We start from the raw sequence: 23251 nt of genomic DNA, 5'->3' as shown, positions 1-23251 counted from the left end.
GCGAGAATTTCCCGGAGAGGCAAGTTCGGACTGAAGAGTTCGTCATCGCCAACAAACAATGCACCATGCAACCCTCCCATTTCTAGGAGATCATCGGGGAGGCCGATACCAGTGGCTGGGCTTGGTGTTAAACATCCACACCTTTCCCACTGATCGTTTGCTGTGTTCGTCACGTCCGGCCAAATCCCATAGTTCAAGCCTAGGAAATTTCCCAATGCGGAAATTTCCCAAGGAAGAGTCGATCCCGCCTGCCTGTCATGGTAAGAGTTGCAGGGTCGAGGTTGGAGTAGCGGGTAGCCGTGTCCAAATGACAGGCGTTGGAGCAGAACGCTCTTTTTCTCGCCAGATTACCATTACCCCTAATGGGATAGAGGGGGTATACGAGACGCATACCAACATTGGCCTGGGTCAACGCCTTCCCTGACCAATTGACCACTGTCTCAAGGATGGCTGGCGTGATTCCCGCTTGATGTGACACCGCCTCTCCAAGGCCGAGGAGAATTACGCGAAGGGATGCCAACCTGTATCCAGTAGAGTCTACCAGTCCAGCTGCCCTCGGTAAAGCCGGCTTCCCTCAATAGGCCATCCTGGGTCCTCAGGCGGCCCAAGTTACACCATAGCAGAACCCTGCCGCATGAAGGCATAACCAGACGCATGCCACTTCGTATATGCAAACCCTTGATTCACGGCGCAACCTTTTCCGTAGGTCAGGATCCAGGATCGACGCAAAGTCTCCCAAAGAGGCAGCTCTGTCGGCATTAACGCCGTCGTGATCGTCGGCCGATATGTCGTATAGCTCTATACGTATGAAATCCATACTGATATTGAGAACAGGATCAGAAATCGTCCACACGGATATGCTCCCCGGCTAGACGATGGCTGCCTTCCACTCCACTCCCTCATCGCCACACCATGCATGCTGCCGTTTCAGGGGAGCCAATGCACCTCTTAGGCGTCGCCCGGCTATGTCCAATCTCAACCATGACGTGGACAATTGCCTGATAACAATCCTGGCTTCCGGCGTTGCAAGGAAGTGGTAGGTCAGGTGGTACACTCCGCGTTGGTCGTCAACAGCCGTAATGAGGTGGCGCAGGAGTCACGGCCAGATCATGGCAAGCATGACTTGGGGCACCAAACTGCTAGAATCGGTGTGTTCCAGGGGTTCGGCCAGCCTCTCAGTGCAATAGCTGGTCACGGTAAGACTTCATGATACGCAAACAATGCGGTCGGTTGACGTACCAAGAGGAGCGACCGATAAATGAGCAGTGTGCAAGAGCGCAGTCGCTCTAACAATCCCATGGGTTTGAAATAGTTAGAAATTAGCGATGGGCTGCTCGCACACTGCAAATGTGACTGAAGCACACTGATGGGCTGGCCGACGATGTTGGCGGAGGTCTTGAAAAGCACGTGACCGCAATGGGTGCGCAGTGTATTTTTAGATTTTGAAAATGAACAAAGGGAACCATAGGTACGATGGCCGACTTGAAAGGTACATGGCGGATGGGGCCTATTTATGGGTGCGCAAAAAGCAGCAAGAGGTCCCACAGCCGAGAATTTCCCGACGTGGAAGGTACCGAAAATGGCAGGCGAGGACCGCCATTTCCGAAGGCGGGCAAGCCGTTTCCTATAATACTTTTAATTTTCGAAATAAAAATAATAAAAATTTAACGTTAAATTATTAATTAATAAAATTAATATTAAATAAGCTTTCGTACGTACGTTCAAGTGGGTTCCGGGTTTAGTCGAGGTTATATTACTATATTCTATTGTTCACATTTATCTCTTATGCTAGCTACGAGGGGCATCGTATGCCCCTCTTATTAAAATAAAAAAGGGGTTCGTGCGCGTAGGTACGTGGCACCCTTTTTAGAGTAATATAGAAAACCTTAGTTCCTGCTCTTCTAACAGTTAATATAATTTTAAACTATTAAAAAAAAAGTATAAAATAATTACGTATTATTAAGTAAAAAATATTAAAAAATTAGAAATTAATATAAAATAAAAACTACTTATAAATTAATTATAAAAGTAATTAAACTATAAATTAACTAGAAATAACGTAATAAATTATAAAAGTATATAATTATTAGATTTATTTTAATATAATTTATAAGTATATAAACTATAATATATAAACTATTTAAGTAAAGTTATAATATTAATAAAAGCACCTCTTAAATTTAAATAAATCGTTAACGAAACCGTTTCGTTCGCGGTACTTTATTACTTAATAGAATAGAATTAAATAAGAATAATCTTACTAATACGTAACAGATAGTTCGAGGCCGTCTTTAAGTAGTAGCAATTCATGCAAGCATCGCGGCCAGCTAGTGTACTGCGGCGGCAATACTTTAAAGGTCTATGGCACTTATTACTAAGGTAAATTAGGTAAGGATCCGTATTCTTTTCGGCACCGAACAGATAGCCAGCGATGGCCATTTTCTCCTCGTACGCGTCAGCTTAATCTTGCCGTTTCTTTCAAAGCACCGGTAAACTAAACTCGGAGTTTGATAAAATTAACAATGTCCTAGGAGTTACTATGAGTAAGAATATTAGGGCAGGTTTGATATGTCGGAGGAACTGAGGAGGATATGTAATACCTTGTTGTCTCGGAGAAGCTTGACGACATCATGATCCTTGTCTTGAAGAAGACAATTAAGGGCCCAGGCCGTCATCAAGACACTGTCGCCATTGCATGCGTTGAACGTCGCGGGCGGAATTGAATTAAGTGCTGTAAGCGCTTTTGTGTCTTTGTATCAGGAGTAGTATACGCCCATCCGTAACTCGAGAAGGCGTCAACCAAGCAGAGGAGGTGCTTCTTGACCGTCAAGTCCCCGAAAGGTACTGACAGGATCCGAGCTTCCATGGACAATTAATAGCCGCTGCTACTACTACCGTTGGTTGGAGTAGCGCATTCGTTGAACATCCGTCCGCGCCAACGAGCAGACTAGGCCGACGACACCTGCGGCCGGCGGCATGAAGCAACAGAAAGGTGGTAGAATCCCAAAGCTGATGCGACCTGCGCGTTAATGAATTTATGGTCTGTGCGTGCGTGCGTGTATCCGCAAGTGGTGTCCGCACGAGCAGATAGATCGTGTGTTGCTCCAAATGTGATGTGATGCTTTGGGGTCTTCCTCTGCTTGGTTTGGTCTTGTCATGTCACATAACCAAATCATGTGGTGGATTTGTGTATTGATAAACGACCTATATAATGACCGATAGTGCGAACAAATTTTATCAAACAGGTAGAACCTGATCTGCCAGTCTTTGGTAGTATAGTGGTCAGTATGCGAGCTTGTCATTCAATCGACTGATTTGAAAACGCTCGAGACCGGGGTTCAATTCCCCGCCAGAGAGAATTTTCTTTTTGCACTCTGACTCTTTTGATGCGTTCTAAACATCGGCGAATGATACTCCTGATGTGGTTTCTATTTTCTTTCAATTTTGGGCTTGTTGCATTGCTCATTAGGTGTGCAAATATGTACGGTGCCGTGGGTGGTACTTCGTATCCGTAAAGTGGCCCCTATGACCGACCAGCATGCCAGCTGGCTTCTACAGCAATAACCAACAAAGGTCACGAAAAGACCTATTGAGATCCAGAATCATTCATGTTATTCATTACAAGCGCTTTGCCATTCATTATCATCTTTTTCTTCTCATTCTTCTTCTCCCCAAAGCAATAATACCAATAGTTCCTGATCTTGATGCTTGCCCTCTCTGCTCTTTCTGCCCTACCATCCACCAGCAGAACCCCCCCCCTGACTCCGACTCCCTACCCATTTATTACCCAGCAAGCAATCCCAGACATGCAGCAACAGCTTGCAGCCCAGCTCCTACATATCTCCATGTATGTATAATTGATCCCATTAAGACTGCTCCCTGCTCCCCGTCGGGCCTACAGATACGCAACACGCCATGCTTGCATAGACTAGGCACGTTTTGCATGAACGCGCGGGGCGCCTGGTGACTCTCCCATTAGCGATGCGGGTCGGCTTCTACGTCTCTTCCATCTTCAGGGATGATGCAAGGGGACAGACAGAAGACACACCGAAGAAAAGGATGAGCTCAATTAGGGGACAAAGAGAAGTAATCATCACGTCCAGTCAAGTCACCAAATGCAGAGACAAGTCAAAAGTCAAGGTAAGTGGTGTACGTTGTTGTGAACAAAAGGAACGTTATATTTGTGCCGTAGTGGCCGGCGGGTATTATACTGCTTTGCTCTGATGGCAAATCCTTACACCCTCTTGGTCTATCTCTCTCTTTCCACCTCTCTCATACCATAATCATCATGTAGCCCCCCCCCCCCTCTTCTTCCCTCCAACCACCCAGTAGTCTTATGTACAGCGACAAGTTGTACCCTTTTGTCTCTCCCGTATAGTCCGAGAGACGATTGTCGTTGGGAATCAAGAAAAAAAGTTCGAGTTCGAAATCCACAGATATCCTCAACACCTGCCATGATTCGACCCTTCCCGGAAAAAAAGAACCAATGCCGATTCAAAAAACGACGCATGCTCCCGTCCAAACACCAGCCACGCATCCGGATCCATGTGAGCAAATCTGGGACCCCTTCGAGGCCTCCGGAATAAGCCAGCCATGAGCAGGAAGTGGTATGCCAAATTCGTCACAAAAAGTGAAGGAAACCGTTCCTCATAAGCGCCTGGATATCTTTTGGCGCACCAAATCACAATAGTTGTAGTAGTAATAGCAGTCAAGAACAAGAGGGCAAACAGCTGGCAGGCGGGCTAGTATGTCTCGCCCAGATCGCTCAGCTTCTGCGTGTGACTCGTCCTCCTGCTGACGCTGCCAGACTCCCTCCGTGGCCCGGGTATCCCACTAGGTGTCGGTATGCCACTAGCGGAACCGTCTGCGTCGTATCTGCTGTAGGTGCCTCGTCGGCTCGGCGTCCGTCCGGCGGCATCCGCCTCGTCCATCTCGTCAAACTCGATATGGCTGTAACTCTGCGAGTGGCCGTGGAGACTGCTGCCCATCGAACTGCGAGACCTCAGTCCCAGAGGTGTCTTAAGAGCCTCCCATGGAGGAGCGCGACATGGGCCGGGCGATCTCGCTCCGCGAGGCGGGCCGTTCAGGTCGCGCATACTGAGAAGAGACACTAGCTCGACTGCTCGGACGCGAGATGGAGACGGAGCTCGAATCGGGATCGTAGTTGCTGGTCCGGTTCGGTAGAGGGCCGAAGGATAAACGGGAGACACCCGACGTACTAAGCCGGGGTATGTGTTTCCCTTGACCGCCAGTGGACTGGCTAGGTGTTTCGTCCGCCAGAGATGACGTTATAGAGCCAGCGCCACGTTTCCGATTGCTGCGCATCGTGACGGTGGAAGGAACCACGGACATGACAGACGATCGTGGTGACGCGCGCGGCGGGGTTAGAACAGGCGCAGGCAGTTTGGAACGTACGTTGTGGACGCGCGCTTCCAAGCGCTGCATTTGCGCTGTGAGAGAACGGATGTGGGTGAGGGAGTTGGATGTGGGGATCCTGTGCGAGGCAGAGCGGGGGGCGGTTGTCCTCGCCGGCGCCGGAGTGCGAGTGTTCGTAACAGCACGCGCTCCTGGTGGCCGCATGCCGCTGGAAGAAGTAAGGGCTCTTGGTTTGGGGGTGATGCTCCTGTCGGCAGACGGGATGCGTGACTTGGCAGTCGCCGGTGTCCGCAGTCTGGTCTTGGACCCAGGCCTTGGCAGTGTCGACAACGTGTCGGACCTGGGAGGCGAGGGCGGGTCCTGGATGGTAGGAATTTCTTTGGTGGGCGGAGGGAGCGAGACGTCGTCCGGAGGAGTGCTGATAAGAGGCGAACTGGCGGTGGAGATGGGCGAGTGCTCGAAAGTAGGTGATCCGGGCATGGAGATGTCGGTAGAAATGGTCGAAAGGTGACGGTTTTCGGCCTTCTTGAGCTTGTCTTGCAAGATCTCCGCCTCGACCTTGAGGTCGGACAGCTCCTCGCGCAGCCTCTGGGCTTCGATGCGTAGTGTTTCTCGCTCCTGCTCTCCGGCCTTGATTTCCTCCTCCATCATAACGGTCCTCTCGATAGCCTGGTTGAATTTGGACTCCATGTCCTCGAGTGACGAGGTGGTGTTGCGGGCTTGACGTTCAAAGTCGTCGTTGGCAACCTCGATGTCGCGCAACTTGTGCTGCATCGTCCTGTTTGTGTCACGGAGAGTAGTAATCTCCTTCTCGAGCGCATTTTGGGCCGCATTGGCCTCGGCTTTGGCGTTCTTGCATTTTTCCTTAACGAACCCCCATGTCAGTCTTGGTCCTACGCAGAGTCCTCACGTTGGGCACTCACCTTCCACTCATCTGCTTCAAACTGTAATGATTCCGCCTTTTGCTGCAGAGAACGCTCCCGTTTGTCGGCGGCGTCCAGATCCTTCTCCAGCTCTTGTTCCAGCTCGTGACTGGAGTCGCGAAAGTCGGCCAACTCATTTGCGAGCTGCTCATATTGGCTCTTGTACCATGCGAGTGACTCTTCGGCGGAAGCGTCCCCATTGGGCGGGGATGATGGTGGTTCGACCATGTTTGCTGAGGTCTAGGCGGGTAGAAATTGGGTGTAGACGGGTTATTTACACCATCCACAACTGTCGCATTCGCTGGTCAAAGACGCGAATGCCTTAGAATATTCGTGGGAGAAAGGGAGAGATAAAAATGGCGGTTGATTGGGCGAAGAAAGAGATATTATAAGTCGTAAATTGCGAAGAAAGTCGACAAATGAAAGTTTGATTTGACGGTGTTCTCCTAACCGGCGGCTTCTGTTAGCATTGATTGCTGCTGCTGTCGCTGCGGCTGTTCAAGCGGTCGCGGTCGCGGTTGCTGCTAATTGATTGCTCGAGTCCGTCGCGCTCACATGAGGGACATGCATGGGATTGGGGGTTGAGTGCTGTGCGAATGGCAGGGGCTCGGGCTTGCACCTACTTGCGAGAAAAACGAGCTGCCGTCGCGGCTCCCGAGACAGCGGTGGTTGCGATAGGAAGCTGCTGCACCCTGCAGTGGTTTGGCAAGTCACTTGCGGTGATTGCGGTTGGTGGCAGGTGGGCGGCTTCCTGGTCGTTCCCGTGATTTTGTTGTGTCGGGAGTTTCGTCAGGCGTTGGTGGATGGGGCTCTTGCTCGAAGTCGGTCGTCGTTCGTCCTTACCGTGTGGGCGAAAAGGAAAGATAGACGATGATTGTCGCATAAAAGTCACTTACCGCATCGTCATAGTCGTCGTTTGGTTGTTGTGTGTTGGTCGTCGTGGGTCGGGGGCGCTGTCGAAAAGCTGCCTTGCCCGCCTTTGTCGTTCTTGTCGTTGTTGTTGATGAGAAACACAACTTGGGATTGGGAGTGTCAATACAGGCCAAATCGAGCGAAGGGGAGTACGGAGTACATGGGGGGCCAAGGTACCGATTTGCCCGACCTCCCCTAAACCAGGCCGCCCCTTCAACTGCTTAATAGAACCTAGAAAACCCCGGAGGACCGTGTGTTGACTTTTGGGCAGCCGCACCTGCAATTTTGTTGACGGCACACGCACACGTACTGGGCACTCGCTCACCCCCCTCGTCTAGTCACGTCCTCACGTCTTGCTGGGGCCCCACCCGCCACCAAGGAGCAAGGCAAGCCAGTCAGCCACTCTATTTCTCCTGGTGCTGGCATGAGCCTACTCCTCTTTAGGGCAAGCCGCTACCATGGGCAACTGCTGCCCTCCATGCAGCAGTGATGCAGGTCCAAAACATAAACCCAACATGCATTGATGGATCGCAATGCTTTTTTGGCCGCTCATGAATCGACAGAGGTACGTACGAGTTGATTTGGTGAGAATCAACAGATCAACTGAAGGTGTGCTGCGTTGACAGTGACATGCCTTTGTTCACTCACGTGCACACATGCTGGTCATTTTGATCATTACTACCACTACTATTAGTAGTAGCACTGTAGCACCATCACCGCTATTTTGAGAAATCAATCATCTTGGGATCTTGGACGAACAGCGAAGACTAATTACGCTCCCATTGGGACTAGCACTTCGTCATCCATCTCACCGTTCCAAAGCTTCATATGAACTTGTCAGGTAGTCCCCGGCTGGCTGCCCGGCTCTAGATTGATTCCGCAACGGTTAGATCTCGTGTGATTGCAACCCTGCCTCATGTTTCACTCATGTGATCGACAGCCACCCTACAGCCACTCTATGTCACTCTCTTTATTTGAACGTCAATGCACCCCCTGACTCTGGCTTGCTTCCGTCCGCCGACAAGGACAGATGGCCGAGCGAGATCAGAAACAACCCGAGCTGGGACTGGCCGGGGCATACCAGCATTGCGCAGCGACAACAGCAACAACAGCGACAGCTACCCCGTACATACTTAACCTGTGATCACGACACAAATACCCCGACATTTCCAGATCTTTCCAGTCGCGCGCCCGCCCTACTCTGCACCTCTGCTGCTAGTTATTTCGGACACTACTGAGCGCTACTGCTGACGGCCCCACCGTGGGATGGCGTGAATGCCAGCCATGTGCCCATGGTAGACCAGCGCCAACCAGGCCAGCACATCGGGGTTTTATTCCCACTATGACCACCAAATCCACCGCTGCCGCCGCAGTCGGTCGTCGCTATCCCTGGACTGGAGGAGCCGCGCTCTCCTCCCACCAGCACTGACTGCCAGTCCGATTTGTTCGATTCCGCCTCACTGATGTAACCAAACATCGCCTCGCGTCACCTTGGCGACTGCGCGCACGTCTCTCGCTCCCTCCAGTTCGGGCGCCAGATGCGCCAGATGCATATGCTGCAGACCCCACGATTGGGCCTCCACGGCAACCCGGTCGGCTCCATCGATGGATGGTTATGTCACTGATCTGGTGCAAATTGTACTGGTTCATCATGAGATGGTAGGGCGCGCCCGCCTTTCCTCCCGCAGAATCAGCGCCGCGAACGCATCGTAAGGTAGACACAGCTAACGTTGTTGCCCGTCAACGACGTGCTGTGGTATCCTGTCAGCGCCCTGAAGGGAGACGAAGCCGGCGAAGAGGCTCCACTGGTCCACTCGTGACTTCATCCCCGGGTGATAAGTTTGGTGGTCCTCCGCCGTTGCCGAGGGGTAACGCAACCCCTCGCCCAAGTCTCCCTGGGTATCGCAAGATGGTTTTGAAAACTGCCCATCAGCTTGAGGAGGCGCCTAATTGTCGCATTTGTGTTCGAGAGTTTTTGATACTCCCTCAAGGAGATGCTAACTGAGCAGTCATCATGCACCTTGCGCGCCCTAGACGTTTTCTCATGGCCGTTGCACATCGGTTGGGTATTGGTAGTCTGCTGACTGCTGCTAGAACGTCCCGTGCGATCTATGCCAGCCATGCTATCGAGCTGTGCCCTCCAGAATGCGAAGGCGGGCACTACCGTCGAAAGTCAAATTCCAGCCTACTGTACCCTGTGAGACGGGCATCATTGGGCGACCCCTATGTATGTCGCGCAGTAATGTAACAGATCACGTCAAAATGGATTTCTCCCTTTCCATTATCGTCTTTGGGCCACTCTAAGTGGAGTCGTGACAAAGCAGGTGGGCGAACCTGAGTTGAGTCTGGCTCGACTGAACAGCATTTCCGCATAGGAACAGAGACTGTGAGATCCAAGTCTGACCTGTGGACTTTTAGCAGCATGTCAGACGGCCCTGGTGCTGCGATCGGTTGCCTCGTGCTGCTATCGCCCTGCCCTGTTCTTCTCGTCAGACCTTTGGAAAACAGGAACGAGAAGTGGGCACCCCGACAGGAGGAGCAGCGATGAGACAGGCTGGGGGATCCGGATCCCTGTGATTATCTGAGAGGCGCTGGAGGGGCAAGGGCGCTCGATTTTCGTCCTGCTGCATAACACGGAACCCAAACACCTTCCGCAGAAGCCGTTCGTTTATGGGCTGCCAAACCTGATGGTCGTATCGAATGCTGCATTTCCTCGTGCTCAATCATGTAGCCAATGTCTTCGGTCACTCCAAGGTCGATAGAAGTGGCGGATTGGCCAATACCCTCGGAGCGGTACGAAGCAAAATAATCTAGAAAGGCATCGGCTACCTATCGTACATCTTGTAGATAAATGACGTATCGCGCCGCCGCTGAAACGCACGAAAAGAGCAACAGAGATAGATCGAGATGCTGTCCTGGGTCCCGAGAGTAAGTGCCGTACTTAATAGGTCTAGCCAAGCCGGATATCTGATGTGAAGTGGTTACGAGGTCAGTTTTCCCAAGTCTCGTTTGTTCGTGCCTGGCAGGCACATCCACTTGCTTCCTCACGGATGGCCGGTATTCTACGGAGTAACTCCTCTTTTACTCCAAAGATCAGTTACTCCGAAGATCAGCACACGCAAGGAGTCTGATAGACAGCCACCCCCTCAACCCCCAATTTGAGAACCCATACACACCTGCAGTATTCCGCACACTGCTGCTAAGGCTACGACACTGTTGGTATCGCTTTTCGCAATGGCTCGACCACTTTACGTTGACCTCGACCACTTTACGTTGACCTCGACTACTGGCGCCTGCTGGGCGGCCTAGTGCCGGCGCCGGGGCCTCCAGCGACCGACGTCTACGCCATTAGAAACAAGACGAACGCTGCAACCAAAGCAGCCTCCGACGCGCTCTCCTTCCTAGCCGGCATGAGCACGACGGTGAGCACGGCCACGTCAATTGACGGCACCACATTCGACATCACACGCTTCGTACCTCTCAGCGTCCAGCAAAGCAAGGAGAAGACCGTCCCCCATAGAGCGGTCATCTACACCTTCGGAGGCGGGCTCGTTGCAGGGAGCGTTGCCATCTCTCACAACATGATTGCGAACTTCGCCGAGCAGACCGCGACCCAAGTCTTCGCGCCCGACCACCGCTTAGCCCCGGAAAACCCGTCCCCGGCCGCGTTGGACGATGTCTACACCACGATTACCTGGCTGCAGGCGCACGCAGGCGAGTTCGGCGTCGGTCCCGCGCGGATCGTCACGTTTGGCTAGAGCGCGGGCGGCACCCTCGTCGCGGCGGCGGCGCTCAAAGCGAAGGATGAGGGCCTGAGCCCGCCGATTGCGGCCCAGGTCTTGCGGTGCCCCATGCTGGACGACCGGACGCAGATGGAGCCGGAAAACCCCCGCTTCCCCTATTTGACGTGGTTCCCTGGTAGGAACACTATCGTTTGGAAAGCATACTTGAAAGGATTCACGAACGGAATGGAGGTAGAAGGAATCTCAGGTGAGAAGGCTTAACCTCTCTTCACACAATTCGGTGCATATCGACTAATACTGTGTACGCAGCCACGGTACCAGACACGGCAGCCCCCGCGCGTGCCGACGATCTGCACGGCCTCCCGCCCACGCACTTGGGCGTGGGGGGCTTGGACCTCTTCCGCGACGAGTCGACGAGCTTCGCGGCCAGGCTGTCGTCGCACGGCGTCGAGGTGCAGTCTCACGTCTACCCCGGCGTGCCGCACGGCTTCGACGGCAGTCCGGCGTTTGCGCTCCGGTTGGAACTGTGGAGTAACGAGGCGAAGTTCATTCAGCAGTTCTAGAAAGACCTGATACCGAGCTATCTGCCTACTTTAGGTAGGTAGTGATTGTGGACTCATCTACAGCTTGATCGAATGTAATTTCTGGTCAATAGCATAAGGGCACTCGTAGAGAACGACGCAGAGCTCAGCGCATTCCCTGTGGCCGAAGGATCCAAGATTATCCTAGTCAATATGGAATCCGTCAACTTTTCTGGTACCGAGGCGGCGGTCAAGGAGCTGACGGATGCCGGCATCGACCACGCAGATCTCGTCATCGCAAATGCCTGCGTGACCCCGGCTATCCATCCGCCTGCAATGGCGGATCTGGACGATGCCACGAAGGCTTTCACCGTGAACGCTCTGGGACCATGGAGCCTCTTCAAAGCTCTCTTGCCGCTGCTGCAGAAGTCCCAGAACGCCAAGTGGATGGGCATCACCACCACACTTGTCTCTTTAGGCTCTATGGAGACTGGCGGCCTTGATGTAACATATTGAGAAACTAACAGAGAACGCGATCTAAAGGAACTCACTCAACGCAATTAACGGCGCTATCATCCCTTAGTGAATCCAATAAATAGGAAGAGGGCATTCTGGTTGTTACGAGGGCCATTCTCTTAGTAGAGATGGAAGTCGTTCAACGCAGAGGTTAGTTACCCCTAAAGAGAACATGATGTCAAGAACTAACACAGCTGCATATCTCATGGCCGCTTATGCTGTGTTCCAGGAACTAATTGAACTTCGCTGGCATGGGCAGGATTTGTGGCACGAAGTTGCCTATGAAGATCTCAACACATAGCGCTGTGGCGGCAGCTGTCTCCAACGTCGCTATCGGGATGTCACAACGCGCGCCGAGTTAGCACTGGCAATCGGCTTTCCTGGTGCTGATAACTACCAGATAATCATGATCGCGCTGACACGCGGAAATGCCGGAAACTGCTTAATGGGCTCTAGTATTGAACATGCTTTAGTCAGAAAATCAGTGAAAAAAAGTTGCAAAGTTGCACCAAAAATTGAATTGTCTGCTCACCACCGGATTCGAACCAGTATCCCCTTTCCTATTACCCCTGGTAGGAAACGTGCTTTACCATTAAGCTAAGTAAGCCTCAGGTAGGCGATCATCAATGTATACTCGGCTATCACCCTATTCACTGCTATAACGACAGGTTTAGGTCACTCCTTGAACCGTTGAGCGCATCATATACATTGAGAATAGTGAAGTGTAGCAAAGATTGAATTATCTGCTCACTACCGGACTCGAACCGGTATCCCTTTTTCGACTACCCTAGTAGGAAACGTGCTTTACCATTAAGCCAAATGAGTCTATGTCGGTATCTGTGCAATGTATACTCGGCGATAACCCTATTCTCTCTTATAAGGACAAATTCATATCACTCCTTGAACCGTTGGGCGCATCATATATTGACCATGATCCAAGTATCTCCCACTTACCAGAGAATATTAAGAAGTTAAAGAATATGGCGTGTTAGGCGGTCTTGGCTTGGACAAAGAAAGCCCGTTTCCGGCTTGTTTGCCTACTCAGGTAGCCCACCAACACAACTCGTCGTTGGGGCCACATGGACAAAGAGCGTCTTCGTTTCAGTGGATGCGCACTTCTTTTGCTAGGTTCCCCTCGCGTCTGGGGTATTCCACGATCTCGACTTCTTTGTCGGTACGAGACGGTGTGGTGGAGTCGTCCCCCTGAAGATAAACCGAGATCAGCAGGTCCCGCCGCGGCCTTTCACCAGCAGTCCTCCCCCAACGAACCAGCTGGAGGAACGCCGCATGCGGCGAGTATCTGTTGGTTAAATCAGATACTTGTCCCATCCTTTCCCTTCCCACGACCACCTTGCCCATGGGATCTTGCTTGCCAGTTGGGGCACCACCTATAAAGCGCTGGTGTTGTCCACGCTTCTTGATCTCTTTGTGACCCGTGTTCCACTACGAAACGGGAGCCTGCAATCAATTGATGCAAAGCAGGCCGGGCGATGGAAGGTCTGCTGGAGATCCCATTACCCTCAAGGGATATGAAGTCTTATAAAGTGACCGTCCATATTCCCTAGATGTGAGTCACCGGCCACTGCAGAAACGTCCCAATCACTCACTGTATTCCTCCATGAACTTTCGCACATCTATATATGCTTCCCGGTTCTCTCCGTATCTATTTGTGTGGTTCATCCGTTCTGAGACCGGGTAGAAATGGTTCTCCGATATCATTTCACCAAACCCTATGCGTATGGCGATGGCCAAGAGATACAGGGTGCTCGCCAGCCCGCCCCCCTAGTTGCCTCCGAGTACGCATATATAAGGGAGGTGTGGAGGGTTGAGCAAGCATTTGCCCTGGCATGTAGCAGGTGGATTATGAACGAGCCCGACGACGACCTTGCGAATGCCTATCAGGCATTCCTCGGCATCCAAAGACAACTGAGGTCGCGACAGCGGCGGCAGATGAAACGCGATGATAGCGCATCCACCAAGGGGAGCCGAGAAGAAGCCGTGAACAGCTACAAGGCCGCTCTGGCCCGCCTCGGCAAGTTCGGTGAGTGGCTCAACGTCGAGGTCCGGTTTGATGCGCCCCCGACCGCCCAGGCCTTGCGGGCCGTCATAGCCTTGTATGGCGAACATGTCATGGACGGAACCCTGCTGATGGGCCACGATGGTGCCCAGGATGACTTCAAGGAGGAAGAGAAAAGACTTCTGGAGCCCTTTCTGGACGAGGTACGGGAGCTCGTGCCGGAGCCTGGCCACGATATCGCGGGTGACGATGTAGATTTAGATTTGTTAGACTATGTAATAATCGATTCGTTACTGTGCTAATCATCTCAGACTGTTATTGCTGCTGCTGAAGATAATGGGCCGTGTAGATATCAGGAGGAACATAGCCACTCCTTACTGTTGCCGAGGCTATTCCGAAAACATAAAGCTCACCAGTTTCTAAGTCAAGAATCACGTCACTAATTACTTACTAGCAAGTGACACTTCCCAAGTCGAGTAGATGCTATTATCCTGCCATTGGGAGGAGACAATAATTACCATGATCACGGCACCCCTAAGCGATTGTCTATTGCCTTTAAGGCCATACTTGCAAGTGCTGTTCACCTCTGCCACACCCCTTTGCGCCATATTAACGAGTTCCCACTGAATTACCATATGCCTTTTTGGGAAGTAAAACCTCCATCCTTTCCTGCAAAATCAGACCCGAATTTCGTTCCATGATAATCCCCTAGAATGGACACGAGAAACCAACACCCCTTTCTCTTACTCAAGCAGAGGTCAAACTAACCCAGCACCCATGAAGCATGGACAGGTTGATGCCCAGCTTCTGCACTGGGGGTTTGTCATCCCGCCTCTCGATCTGCTGGTAGGCCTGTAAGATGCGGAATGTGGTCATGGCAATGGCCGTCACAGCGAACTGCTGGCCGATACCTGTCGAATACTGTTAGTGCCAGTCTAGTAAGAGCTTTTGCTACGCAAGAGGGAGTCTTCTATCTTGGAAGCTCTGGGCGTCACTTACAGATTCGCGGACCCGCGTTGAAGGGAACATAATCATAGCTAGTAATCAGGTTAGCATCCCCATCAATTCTCCAGCTCAAAGCCACACACTGCAGTAGCACGTACGTAGGCCGTATAGTCTCCCAGCGCTCCGGCCGGAACTCCTCCGCATCCTCCCCGTACAAGTCCTTGCGCCGCTGCATGCACCAGGGCTGGTACCGCACATTCGTCCCTTTGGGCACAAACACCGGCTCCCGGCCGTCGGGCCCGCCGCCGCGCGGCAGCACCGTGTCGCGGACGGCCTCGCGCGCGTTGAGGGCGACGGGCGGGTTCAGGCGCAGGGCCTCCTTGATGGCCATCTGCAGATAAGTCATGCCCTTGAGCTGCTCCCACGACGGGTCCTCGACGTCGAGCGCGCCGATCTCCGCCCGCAGCTTGCGCACCACGTCGGGCCGCCGCGACAGCTCGAGGAACAGGTACGTCAGCACGCTCGTCGTCGTGTCGCGGCCCGCGACGAAGATGCTGAGCAGCTGGTCGCGGATCACCTCGTCGGGCTCGCCCGTGTCGATGAGCTGGTCGAGGAAGACGTAGCGGCCTTCTTCCGTAGTGGCCGCCGCCTCAGATGAGGTTGATGCTGCTGTCACTTTGCGCTGCTCCTTGACCTGGGCCACGAACCGCGCGATGTAGGCGCGCATGAAGAGGACGTACTCGTTGAGCTCCTGGTCCGGCCGCAGTTGCGTGAGCCAGCCCAGGCGGGCGCGCCAGGCGATCTTGTGCATCGAGGCGTCGAAGTACTTGACGAACGTGAGCGAGTCGGCGTCGGCGGCGCCGAGCAGGTCGGTGGACTGGCCGAACATGAAGTCGGAGGTGGTGTCGACCATGAGCATGGAAAATAAGTTCTGCAGATCGACCTTAGCACTGGCATCCTGCTGGGGCAGCTTCGCCAGCAGCTTGCGCGCGTGCAGGTCGAAGCGCTCGAGGTCGGCGAGCTGGTTGCGCACAAAGGCCGGGCGCAGCATGGCGCGCGCGTGCTGCCACTCGGCGCCGTTGACGGTGAAGATGGAGTGGAAGCCGAGGACCGGGTGGAAGCCCTGGACGCGGTAGTGCGGGATGTCCCAGTCGCCGAAGCGGGTGGCGAGCACGGCCTTGATGTTCTCGGGCTCGTCGGTCGAGACGGTCATGGTCCACTCCGGGAAGATCTGGTGCCGGAAGGTGTGGCCCATCGCGTCGAGCAGCTGGGCGCGGCGCTGCAGCAGCACGTGCTGCTTCGCGGCCGACGCCGTCGACAGCAGGTACCGGATGCCGGCCGGGTCGTGGCGGACCCGGTTGGGCGGCGCGCAGCCGTGCTTGGCCATGTTGCGGTAGTACTGGTACTCGGCGCGGAGGAAGACGTGCGTGTAGAGGGCCGCGAGGGCCAACAGCAGCCCGAACCAGATCTGCTTGGATGAGAGCGGGCCGGGTCGGAGATGGACGACATCGATGATGAACGCGGCCGCGGTGGCCGCTGTGGCGGTGGCCGTGGTGAAGTAAAGCCGAGTGGCGGCTTTCGCGGGTTGGGTGTCCATGGTCGGAAGTAGTGACGTATGCAGAGCCGACCCGTGCCGCGAGCCGCAAGTCCTGAAAGACTATGTAGCTCCCGGGAATAGACCAGGGACAAGTTGTGTGTTTATAATACCCTACTTCATCGACAGCTGCAAGTGGGTTGAAGCCTGTAGCTGGTGCATCTCCAAATTCAGAGATGTCGTGGTTGGTAAGCACATTTCCTTGTATCCCTCGGCCCCCAAGCCCCCTCCCATGCAGCTGAAGCTTACGGCAAGTACCTGCAAGCGCACAAATGATACCTTATGTAACGTCACACCCTAGAAGTCCATCGTAGAAACGCAAGTAACGAATCCCTAAATCTCTTAGCTTTCATATTCTAACCAGCTAATATTGCTAAACGCAACTGTCCTTTATATATACTATAAGATTTGCCCCCCCCGCAGTCACCCCCGCCTCGTTGACACCCCACGTAAATATCGGACGGGCTAGATTTAAAGCTTTATATTAAATTAAATAAAAAGAATAAAAGCAAACGAGTTTAAGTATTAACATATTTCGTGTTTATATTATAATAATAATTAAACCTAAAGTGTATTATTATATTAGTTTTATTTATTATTATATAATTTAAATATAAAAAATAATATTATATATTTAAGCTATTATAATAAATTAAATAAGTATTAATAAAATAGTATAATTTATATTATTTAAATGCGTTTCACGTTTTAAAAACGTCTAGTATTTAAGGAAAAAAATATTACTAATTATTTACATTTATTTTAATCTTTTATAATTTATAATTAATTTAAGAAATATTTTCTTAATACTTATAAATTTTTATTATATTATATAATATTTTATAAATATAATAAAAGTATAAGTAAGTAATTTAATATAACGTATTTTATAAATAAATTAAATATATAAGTAAATTAATTCTATTATAACGTATTTAATATTTTAAAATTAATTAGAATCCTTATCTCTAGATACTTCTATATTATTTTAATAAGTACGAGTATAATGCCCGGGCTCTCCGCAGATTTTATAGCGTTATAAGCGCGTTTTAAACGTCCTCGTACGATTACTCCTTTAACGCGATTCGTTTTATAACTTTTTATTAACGTTTTTTTAAAACTATAAGTCTTTTTTAGTTTATATACGAAGTAATTTTTTATTTTATAGCCGGTTTTGTTTTATACGGCGGCGCCGGCTAAGTATTTTATTCGCTTTTCGTAATACGGTTACCTTACTTTTTAATAAAACGAGCCGGTATATAATTTATATTATATTTTTAATAATTTAATTAAGCTTAATTAAAATTAATATCGAAAAGTTATTTTAATATTACGTAATTCGATTTTTAATATACTCGGTTTAAAATTAAGCTTTAATTAAATTATTTAAAGTTTTTAATTCTTAAAGTATAAATAAGCCGAAAAAAGTCGTTAGAGGCGTCGGCGTATATAGCTTTATATTTAATTATAAAATAATATATTCCGAGTTATACGGTATAAGTCCTACCCCTTGGAAACCTTTTTAAATATTTAAAACGGTAAAAATCGCCTAGAACGTTTTTAAAAACGTTAGTAAAAAGTCCTCCTTTAAGATATAAGTAAAATACGCCCGTATAAAACCCTTGATTTCTTTCTCGTATAACCTTTTTAACGTATAAAAACAGTTAATATTAAGAAGTTAAAATTTATATAACGAATAAGAAAATAGATAAAATATAATAATCGAGTTTTTTTTATAATAAAGTTTAAAAATTATTGAATAATTTTTATAATTATTAGAAATTATTAAATAATAAATATTTTTCGTATAAAACTTTATATATTTATCGAAATATTAAATTTAGTTTTCGTTTTTTTTCTTAATTTAGCTGTTTTTAATAATTACGATTATTTAATCCTTTAGTAATAAGTTATTTTTATATTAAAAAAAGTATATTATTTTAATAAATATAATAACGTATCCTATAAGCGAATATCCTATATAAACGAATATCTTATTTTTTTATACCTTTTTTAATAAAATATAAATTAATTTTATTATAACGTATTTAATATATTAAAATTAATCGGAATCTTTATTTTTAAATATTTCTATATTATTCTAATAAGTACGCGTATTATATCTAGGCTCTCCGTAAATTTTATAGCGTTATAAACGTGTCTTAAACGTTTTTATACGACCATTTTTCCGACGCGATTCGTTTTATAACTATTTATTAATATCTTTTTAAAACTATAGGTCTTTTTTAGTTTATATATAAAGTAATTTTTTATTTTATAGCCGTTTTTTTTTCGTACGGCGGCGCCGGCTAAGTATCTTATTTACTTTTCGAAGTGTCGCGTTTTTATTTTTTAAAAGAGTAACTCGGTATATAATATACGTTATAGCTTTTATAATTTAGTTAAAGCTAGTTAAAATAGACGTCGAAAAGCTATTTTAATACTGTACGATACGGTTTCGAACGTATTCGGTTTAGGATTAAGCCTTAATCGGGTTGTTTAAGGTTTTTGATTCTTAAAGAATAAGTAAGCCGGAAGACGTTCTTAGAAGTATTAAAGTATATAGCTTTATATTTAATTATAAAATAATATATTCCGGATTATATAAAACGAGTCCTATTTTTTGAAAACTTTCTCGTATATTCGAAACGGTAAAAGTCGCTTAGAACGTTTTTAAAAATATTAATAAGAATTTTTTTTTTAAAATATAAATAATATACGCCTGTATAAAATATTTAATTTCTTTTTTATATACTTTTTTTTAATATATGAAAATAGCCGATATTAAAAGGTTAAAGTTTATATAATAAATAAAAACATATATAAAATATAATAATCGAGTTCTTTTTATAATAAAGCTCGAAAGTTATTGAGTGGTAGCTTTCGTGGCCGTTTAAGACTAAGAGGTGATAACGATTTTTTATACGAGACCTGATATATTAATTAAAGTGTCGAATCTAGTCTTCGCTTTTTTTATTCGTGGTTTAATTATTTTTAATAATTATAATTACTTAGTCTTTTAATAATAAGTTATTTTCGTATTAGGAAAAGAGGTATGTTTTCCCGGTAAAAATAATATATAAAGGGATGGCGTAACCGTATAATCTGACGCTTTAAATAATTATAATTTATTCCCGGTTCTTTTATTATATTATTTTAAGCTTTCCGCGTCGATTAGAGGTGGTTACGATTATTTTAAACGAGATTTAATTTATAAAAAAGCCGGTTTTATTAAAGTTATAAATATCCTCTTTTTAAATCTTATATTTATAAATTATATTTTATACGAGGATAAATTACGCGCGATACGCGTCGGGATTTTTATAAAGGATTTTTTAATAATCGATTCTTTAATTAAAACGCGTCCGGAGGTTTAGTTATTATTATATAAAATTAAAGGCTTAATTAACGCCGACGCGTCCCGTATCGCGTAAATTAAATAATCGATTCGTTATATTTTTTATATTATTTAGCCGGGGAAAAAATAATTATATATTTAAATTAATAATATATTAAATAATCGTATTTTTTTTAGAATTTAGAAGCTTTTAAGAATTTATAAATATTTCGCGTCGTATAGGTTAATTATTTCGTTTACGCTATAAGGTTTTCGATAAGACGTAATAGATTAATATAGCTTTTTGTACGCTTAAAATTAAGTCTTTTTAGAGCGCTTAAAACGTTAGAATTATATTACTCTTTTTTTAAAGTTATAGTATTTTCGGACGTAAAAGAATATAAAAAAAGGTTGAGGCTATAAGGAAATTTGTGAAAGTAGGATATTCGCTTATATAGGATATTCGCTTGTGGGATACGTTATATAAAATATTAAATAAGCTTTCGTATATATGTATAAATTCCGGGTTTAATCGAGGTTTAATCGTTATATTCTATTATTTATATTTATCTTTAATACGAGCTGCGAGGGGTATCGTATACCCCTTTTAATAAAATAGAAAAGGAGTTTATATACGTAAGTACGTAGCACTTTTTTTAAGATAATATAAAAAACTTTAGTTCTTGCTATTCTAATATTAGCAGTTTTTGTTTTAATAATAAACTTGAATAGCTCCCCTTTTTAAAACGAGTCTTCCCTTCGTAAAGGTTTTATACGAATAGGTTATATTAATCCGGTATTCGGTACCTACTTAAGCCGTATAGGTAATATTATACTTTCTTAACGTTAACTTAGTTAAATAATAGGTCTTTTAATAATAATAATAATAAAGAAAATTATTATACGTTAATATATATTATTTTTTTATTATTAATTAAAAGTAATAATAATAAGGGCATTATTATATATCGCGATACGTTACACCCCGTCCGGGGAAAAATATATTTCTCTCTTCTCTTCTTACTCGCCGTACGAGTCCAGTCTCTCGATATACGCTTCCACGCGTACGGATAACTTATTAATTAATATTAGCTATTCGAGGGCTTTATTTAGAGATTTTTTAGTAAGGGCGTCTATAGGGTTATTTTAGCCGTCGACTTAGTAGATCTCTAAGATCTCCCTTTTTTTATACAATTCTCGGAGCGATATAATATTAATTATTAGTTTTTTATCGTTTGTTATTCTTAGTTTAACCAAGTATTTATAAAATAATCTCGAGTCTATATAAAAGATTATTAGTACCTCTTAAAATCCGAAGCTCCGTACGATTCTTTTTAACGTGGTATTAAGTGCGATACCGCTATCGATACCGGAAATCATGCCGTATAGTTCGCTAGCTAATACGCTTCGAGTAATTCTCTTATATTTCGTCGAGTTCTAATAAATAATATTGCTTTAAATTTCGAATTAATCCTTTATACGGCTAAGCTTTTAGCTTAAAATAACTAAGTATTCGAGCTAGGATATTAAGTCTTTATTATTCGCGAAAAAACCGTTAATAAAGATATATATTTTTATACGGTAAAGATCTAGCGGGATATATTTTAGGCCGCGTGTCGGATTCTAGATCTACTAATTAATCCGTATGTTCAGGTTTTCGATATCTTTATCCCTTAAGGTCTATACTTAAGCGGCGGCAGATAAGTCGTATACTACCTCTAGTTAATAAATAAATACGAGATATACTCTTTTTGCACGTTAAGAAACGTATTATTAGCCTTTATTGATAACTTTCGAGTCGATAAGCTTTAATTAATTAACTTATCTTTTTTATTCGAAAAAAATATCGTACGATTTTAATTAAATCTTATCTCCGTTAAACTCGATCGGCGTATTTTCGGTTAAGATGTTTTTTAATTTTATACGGAATTATTCCTTTACTAGCTTTTTTTCCTCTTTTTAAGAAAAAGGGGCTATAACGAAGCTAAACGTATCGTCGGTTTATATTATTATAATATTAAAAATATCCGGTTTTTTATAATAAATAATAAACAGGCGTTATATATTAATACGGTTATTTTTAAATTTTATACGTAATAATTATAATACGTTTTAAATTAATAAAGTTTTAATTCTACTAGTTCGTATAGGGGTAATACGATTTAAAATAGCGTTTCTTCGAGGTATTAAGTTTTTAGCTTTACCGGTAAACGTGCGTAAATTAGTCGGTTTAGTTTATTATACGATTAAGTATACGCCTATATAATATCGCGTAGCTCGCCTCGTACATTAAAGTCTCGGATCAGGGTCGGTCCGAGGACTAAAAGGAGTTTTTGGCTTATCCGCTGGATTATCGGTAACTAGGTTAAAATAGCCTCCTTTTCTATATCTCTATAGCCCTATATTACGAGCCTAAACTTCTCGTACGGCTTCGTAATTTTACCTTTAATCTCTCGTACGAGCCGTGTTTTAAAGATTCTCCGGCCGGTATACTTGCCCGGGTCGAATCGAATAAATTCGAAAACCCCTTATACGGCGAGATTATTTATCTCCTCCGCGTTAGACTTTTAGAATAGGTATCCGGACGATATAATAACCCCGTCCTGTTAGAGCTTAACTATTAGGTCGTAGTTCTCATTCTTTTTAAGTAAGGAATATAGCGGCTCGAGCGTTTCGGAGTAGATATTTTCTAGGTCGTTCTCGGCCACGTTATACGGGAGTTACCCTAATTTCTTTAGTTATCGGTTCGGTATTTAGGGTACCTGCCGGTTATTCCGGATCTGGTTATATATCCGGCTCGTTATACGGTTCTTTAGCCTTTTCCTAGTAGTACGGTTTAATTTAAATTATTCGAAAGGCTTTTAAGCCGTTTAAGGTGTTTAACCGGATCGTATAGTTTTTAATAGCTGCTATCTTATATTGTCTAATTTATCCTTTTTTTCCCGCTAAATTAAGACTTTATTCTAGAGCGAGAGTATTAAAATATTATAAATAGCTGGTTTATTCCGGGTATTTAGAGTTCGGTAGATATCGATATTTATATATATTTTTCGAAGTATTTTTATTACTTTCCGTACGGCTTTTCCTCGTGCTTAGATCTCTAATAACGGTAGTGAGTTCTTATCAATACGAGGGTATATTCCGAATACGAGCAGGGTAGGAACTAGGCTATCGGGGCCAGCCGTATTATTTAAAGCTTTAATTATTATTTAAAATATTATCTCGGTATTTATATAATAACCGAGATCTTTTTATAAGATATTAAAGGTTCTATATAACGGAATATATATTCGTGTAATTTTATTTATTATTTAATATATATATATTTAATATTTATAAAGGGTATTTTAAGTGTTTTATACGCTAA

At 46.0% G+C, this 23251-nt stretch overlaps 6 protein-coding genes across 6 annotated transcripts; 4 read left to right on the top strand and 2 right to left on the bottom strand.

Annotated features, from left to right (window-relative positions):
• Positions 1-4742: 4742 nt before the first annotated feature.
• PG994_009973 (Nuclear distribution protein nudE-like protein 1) lies at positions 4743-6527 on the bottom strand (the record flags this gene model as incomplete). The annotated part of the gene is made up of 3 exons (XM_066861382.1): positions 4743-4992; positions 5048-6228; positions 6300-6527. 3 exons carry the CDS (start codon positions 6525-6527, stop codon positions 4743-4745), a joined length of 1659 nt encoding a protein of 552 aa, XP_066710492.1.
• A 2026-nt stretch (positions 6528-8553) lies between these two features.
• Positions 8554-9031, top strand: PG994_009972 (uncharacterized protein; the record flags this gene model as incomplete). The annotated part of the gene is made up of 3 exons (XM_066861381.1): positions 8554-8583; positions 8738-8803; positions 8936-9031. The coding sequence occupies 3 exons, from the start codon at positions 8554-8556 to the stop codon at positions 9029-9031; spliced, it is 192 nt and encodes a 63-aa protein (XP_066710491.1).
• A 194-nt stretch (positions 9032-9225) lies between these two features.
• On the top strand, positions 9226-9759 carry PG994_009971 (uncharacterized protein; the record flags this gene model as incomplete). The annotated part of the gene is made up of 2 exons (XM_066861380.1): positions 9226-9438; positions 9574-9759. The coding sequence occupies 2 exons, from the start codon at positions 9226-9228 to the stop codon at positions 9757-9759; spliced, it is 399 nt and encodes a 132-aa protein (XP_066710490.1).
• Positions 9760-10621: 862 nt separating this feature from the next.
• PG994_009970 (Alpha/Beta hydrolase protein) lies at positions 10622-11991 on the top strand (the record flags this gene model as incomplete). The annotated part of the gene is made up of 4 exons (XM_066861379.1): positions 10622-10929; positions 10972-11201; positions 11264-11498; positions 11610-11991. 4 exons carry the CDS (start codon positions 10622-10624, stop codon positions 11989-11991), a joined length of 1155 nt encoding a protein of 384 aa, XP_066710489.1.
• A 1863-nt stretch (positions 11992-13854) lies between these two features.
• Positions 13855-14310, top strand: PG994_009969 (uncharacterized protein; the record flags this gene model as incomplete). Its single annotated transcript, XM_066861378.1, has 1 exon — positions 13855-14310. The coding sequence occupies one exon, from the start codon at positions 13855-13857 to the stop codon at positions 14308-14310; it is 456 nt and encodes a 151-aa protein (XP_066710488.1).
• A 445-nt stretch (positions 14311-14755) lies between these two features.
• Positions 14756-16550, bottom strand: PG994_009968 (cytochrome p450 domain-containing protein; the record flags this gene model as incomplete). The annotated part of the gene is made up of 3 exons (XM_066861377.1): positions 14756-14919; positions 15008-15045; positions 15112-16550. The coding sequence occupies 3 exons, from the start codon at positions 16548-16550 to the stop codon at positions 14756-14758; spliced, it is 1641 nt and encodes a 546-aa protein (XP_066710487.1).
• Positions 16551-23251: the final 6701 nt, after the last annotated feature.

The sequence above is a fragment of the Apiospora phragmitis genome (assembly GCF_038363925.1).
Source record: "Apiospora phragmitis strain CBS 135458 chromosome Unknown utg000010l:1.0-9815664.0:1.0-9183399.0, whole genome shotgun sequence".
Classification (NCBI taxonomy): domain Eukaryota; kingdom Fungi; phylum Ascomycota; class Sordariomycetes; order Amphisphaeriales; family Apiosporaceae; genus Apiospora; species Apiospora phragmitis.
Note: the sequence above shows the minus strand (reverse complement) of the source record. Positions and strands in the feature narration are given on the sequence as shown.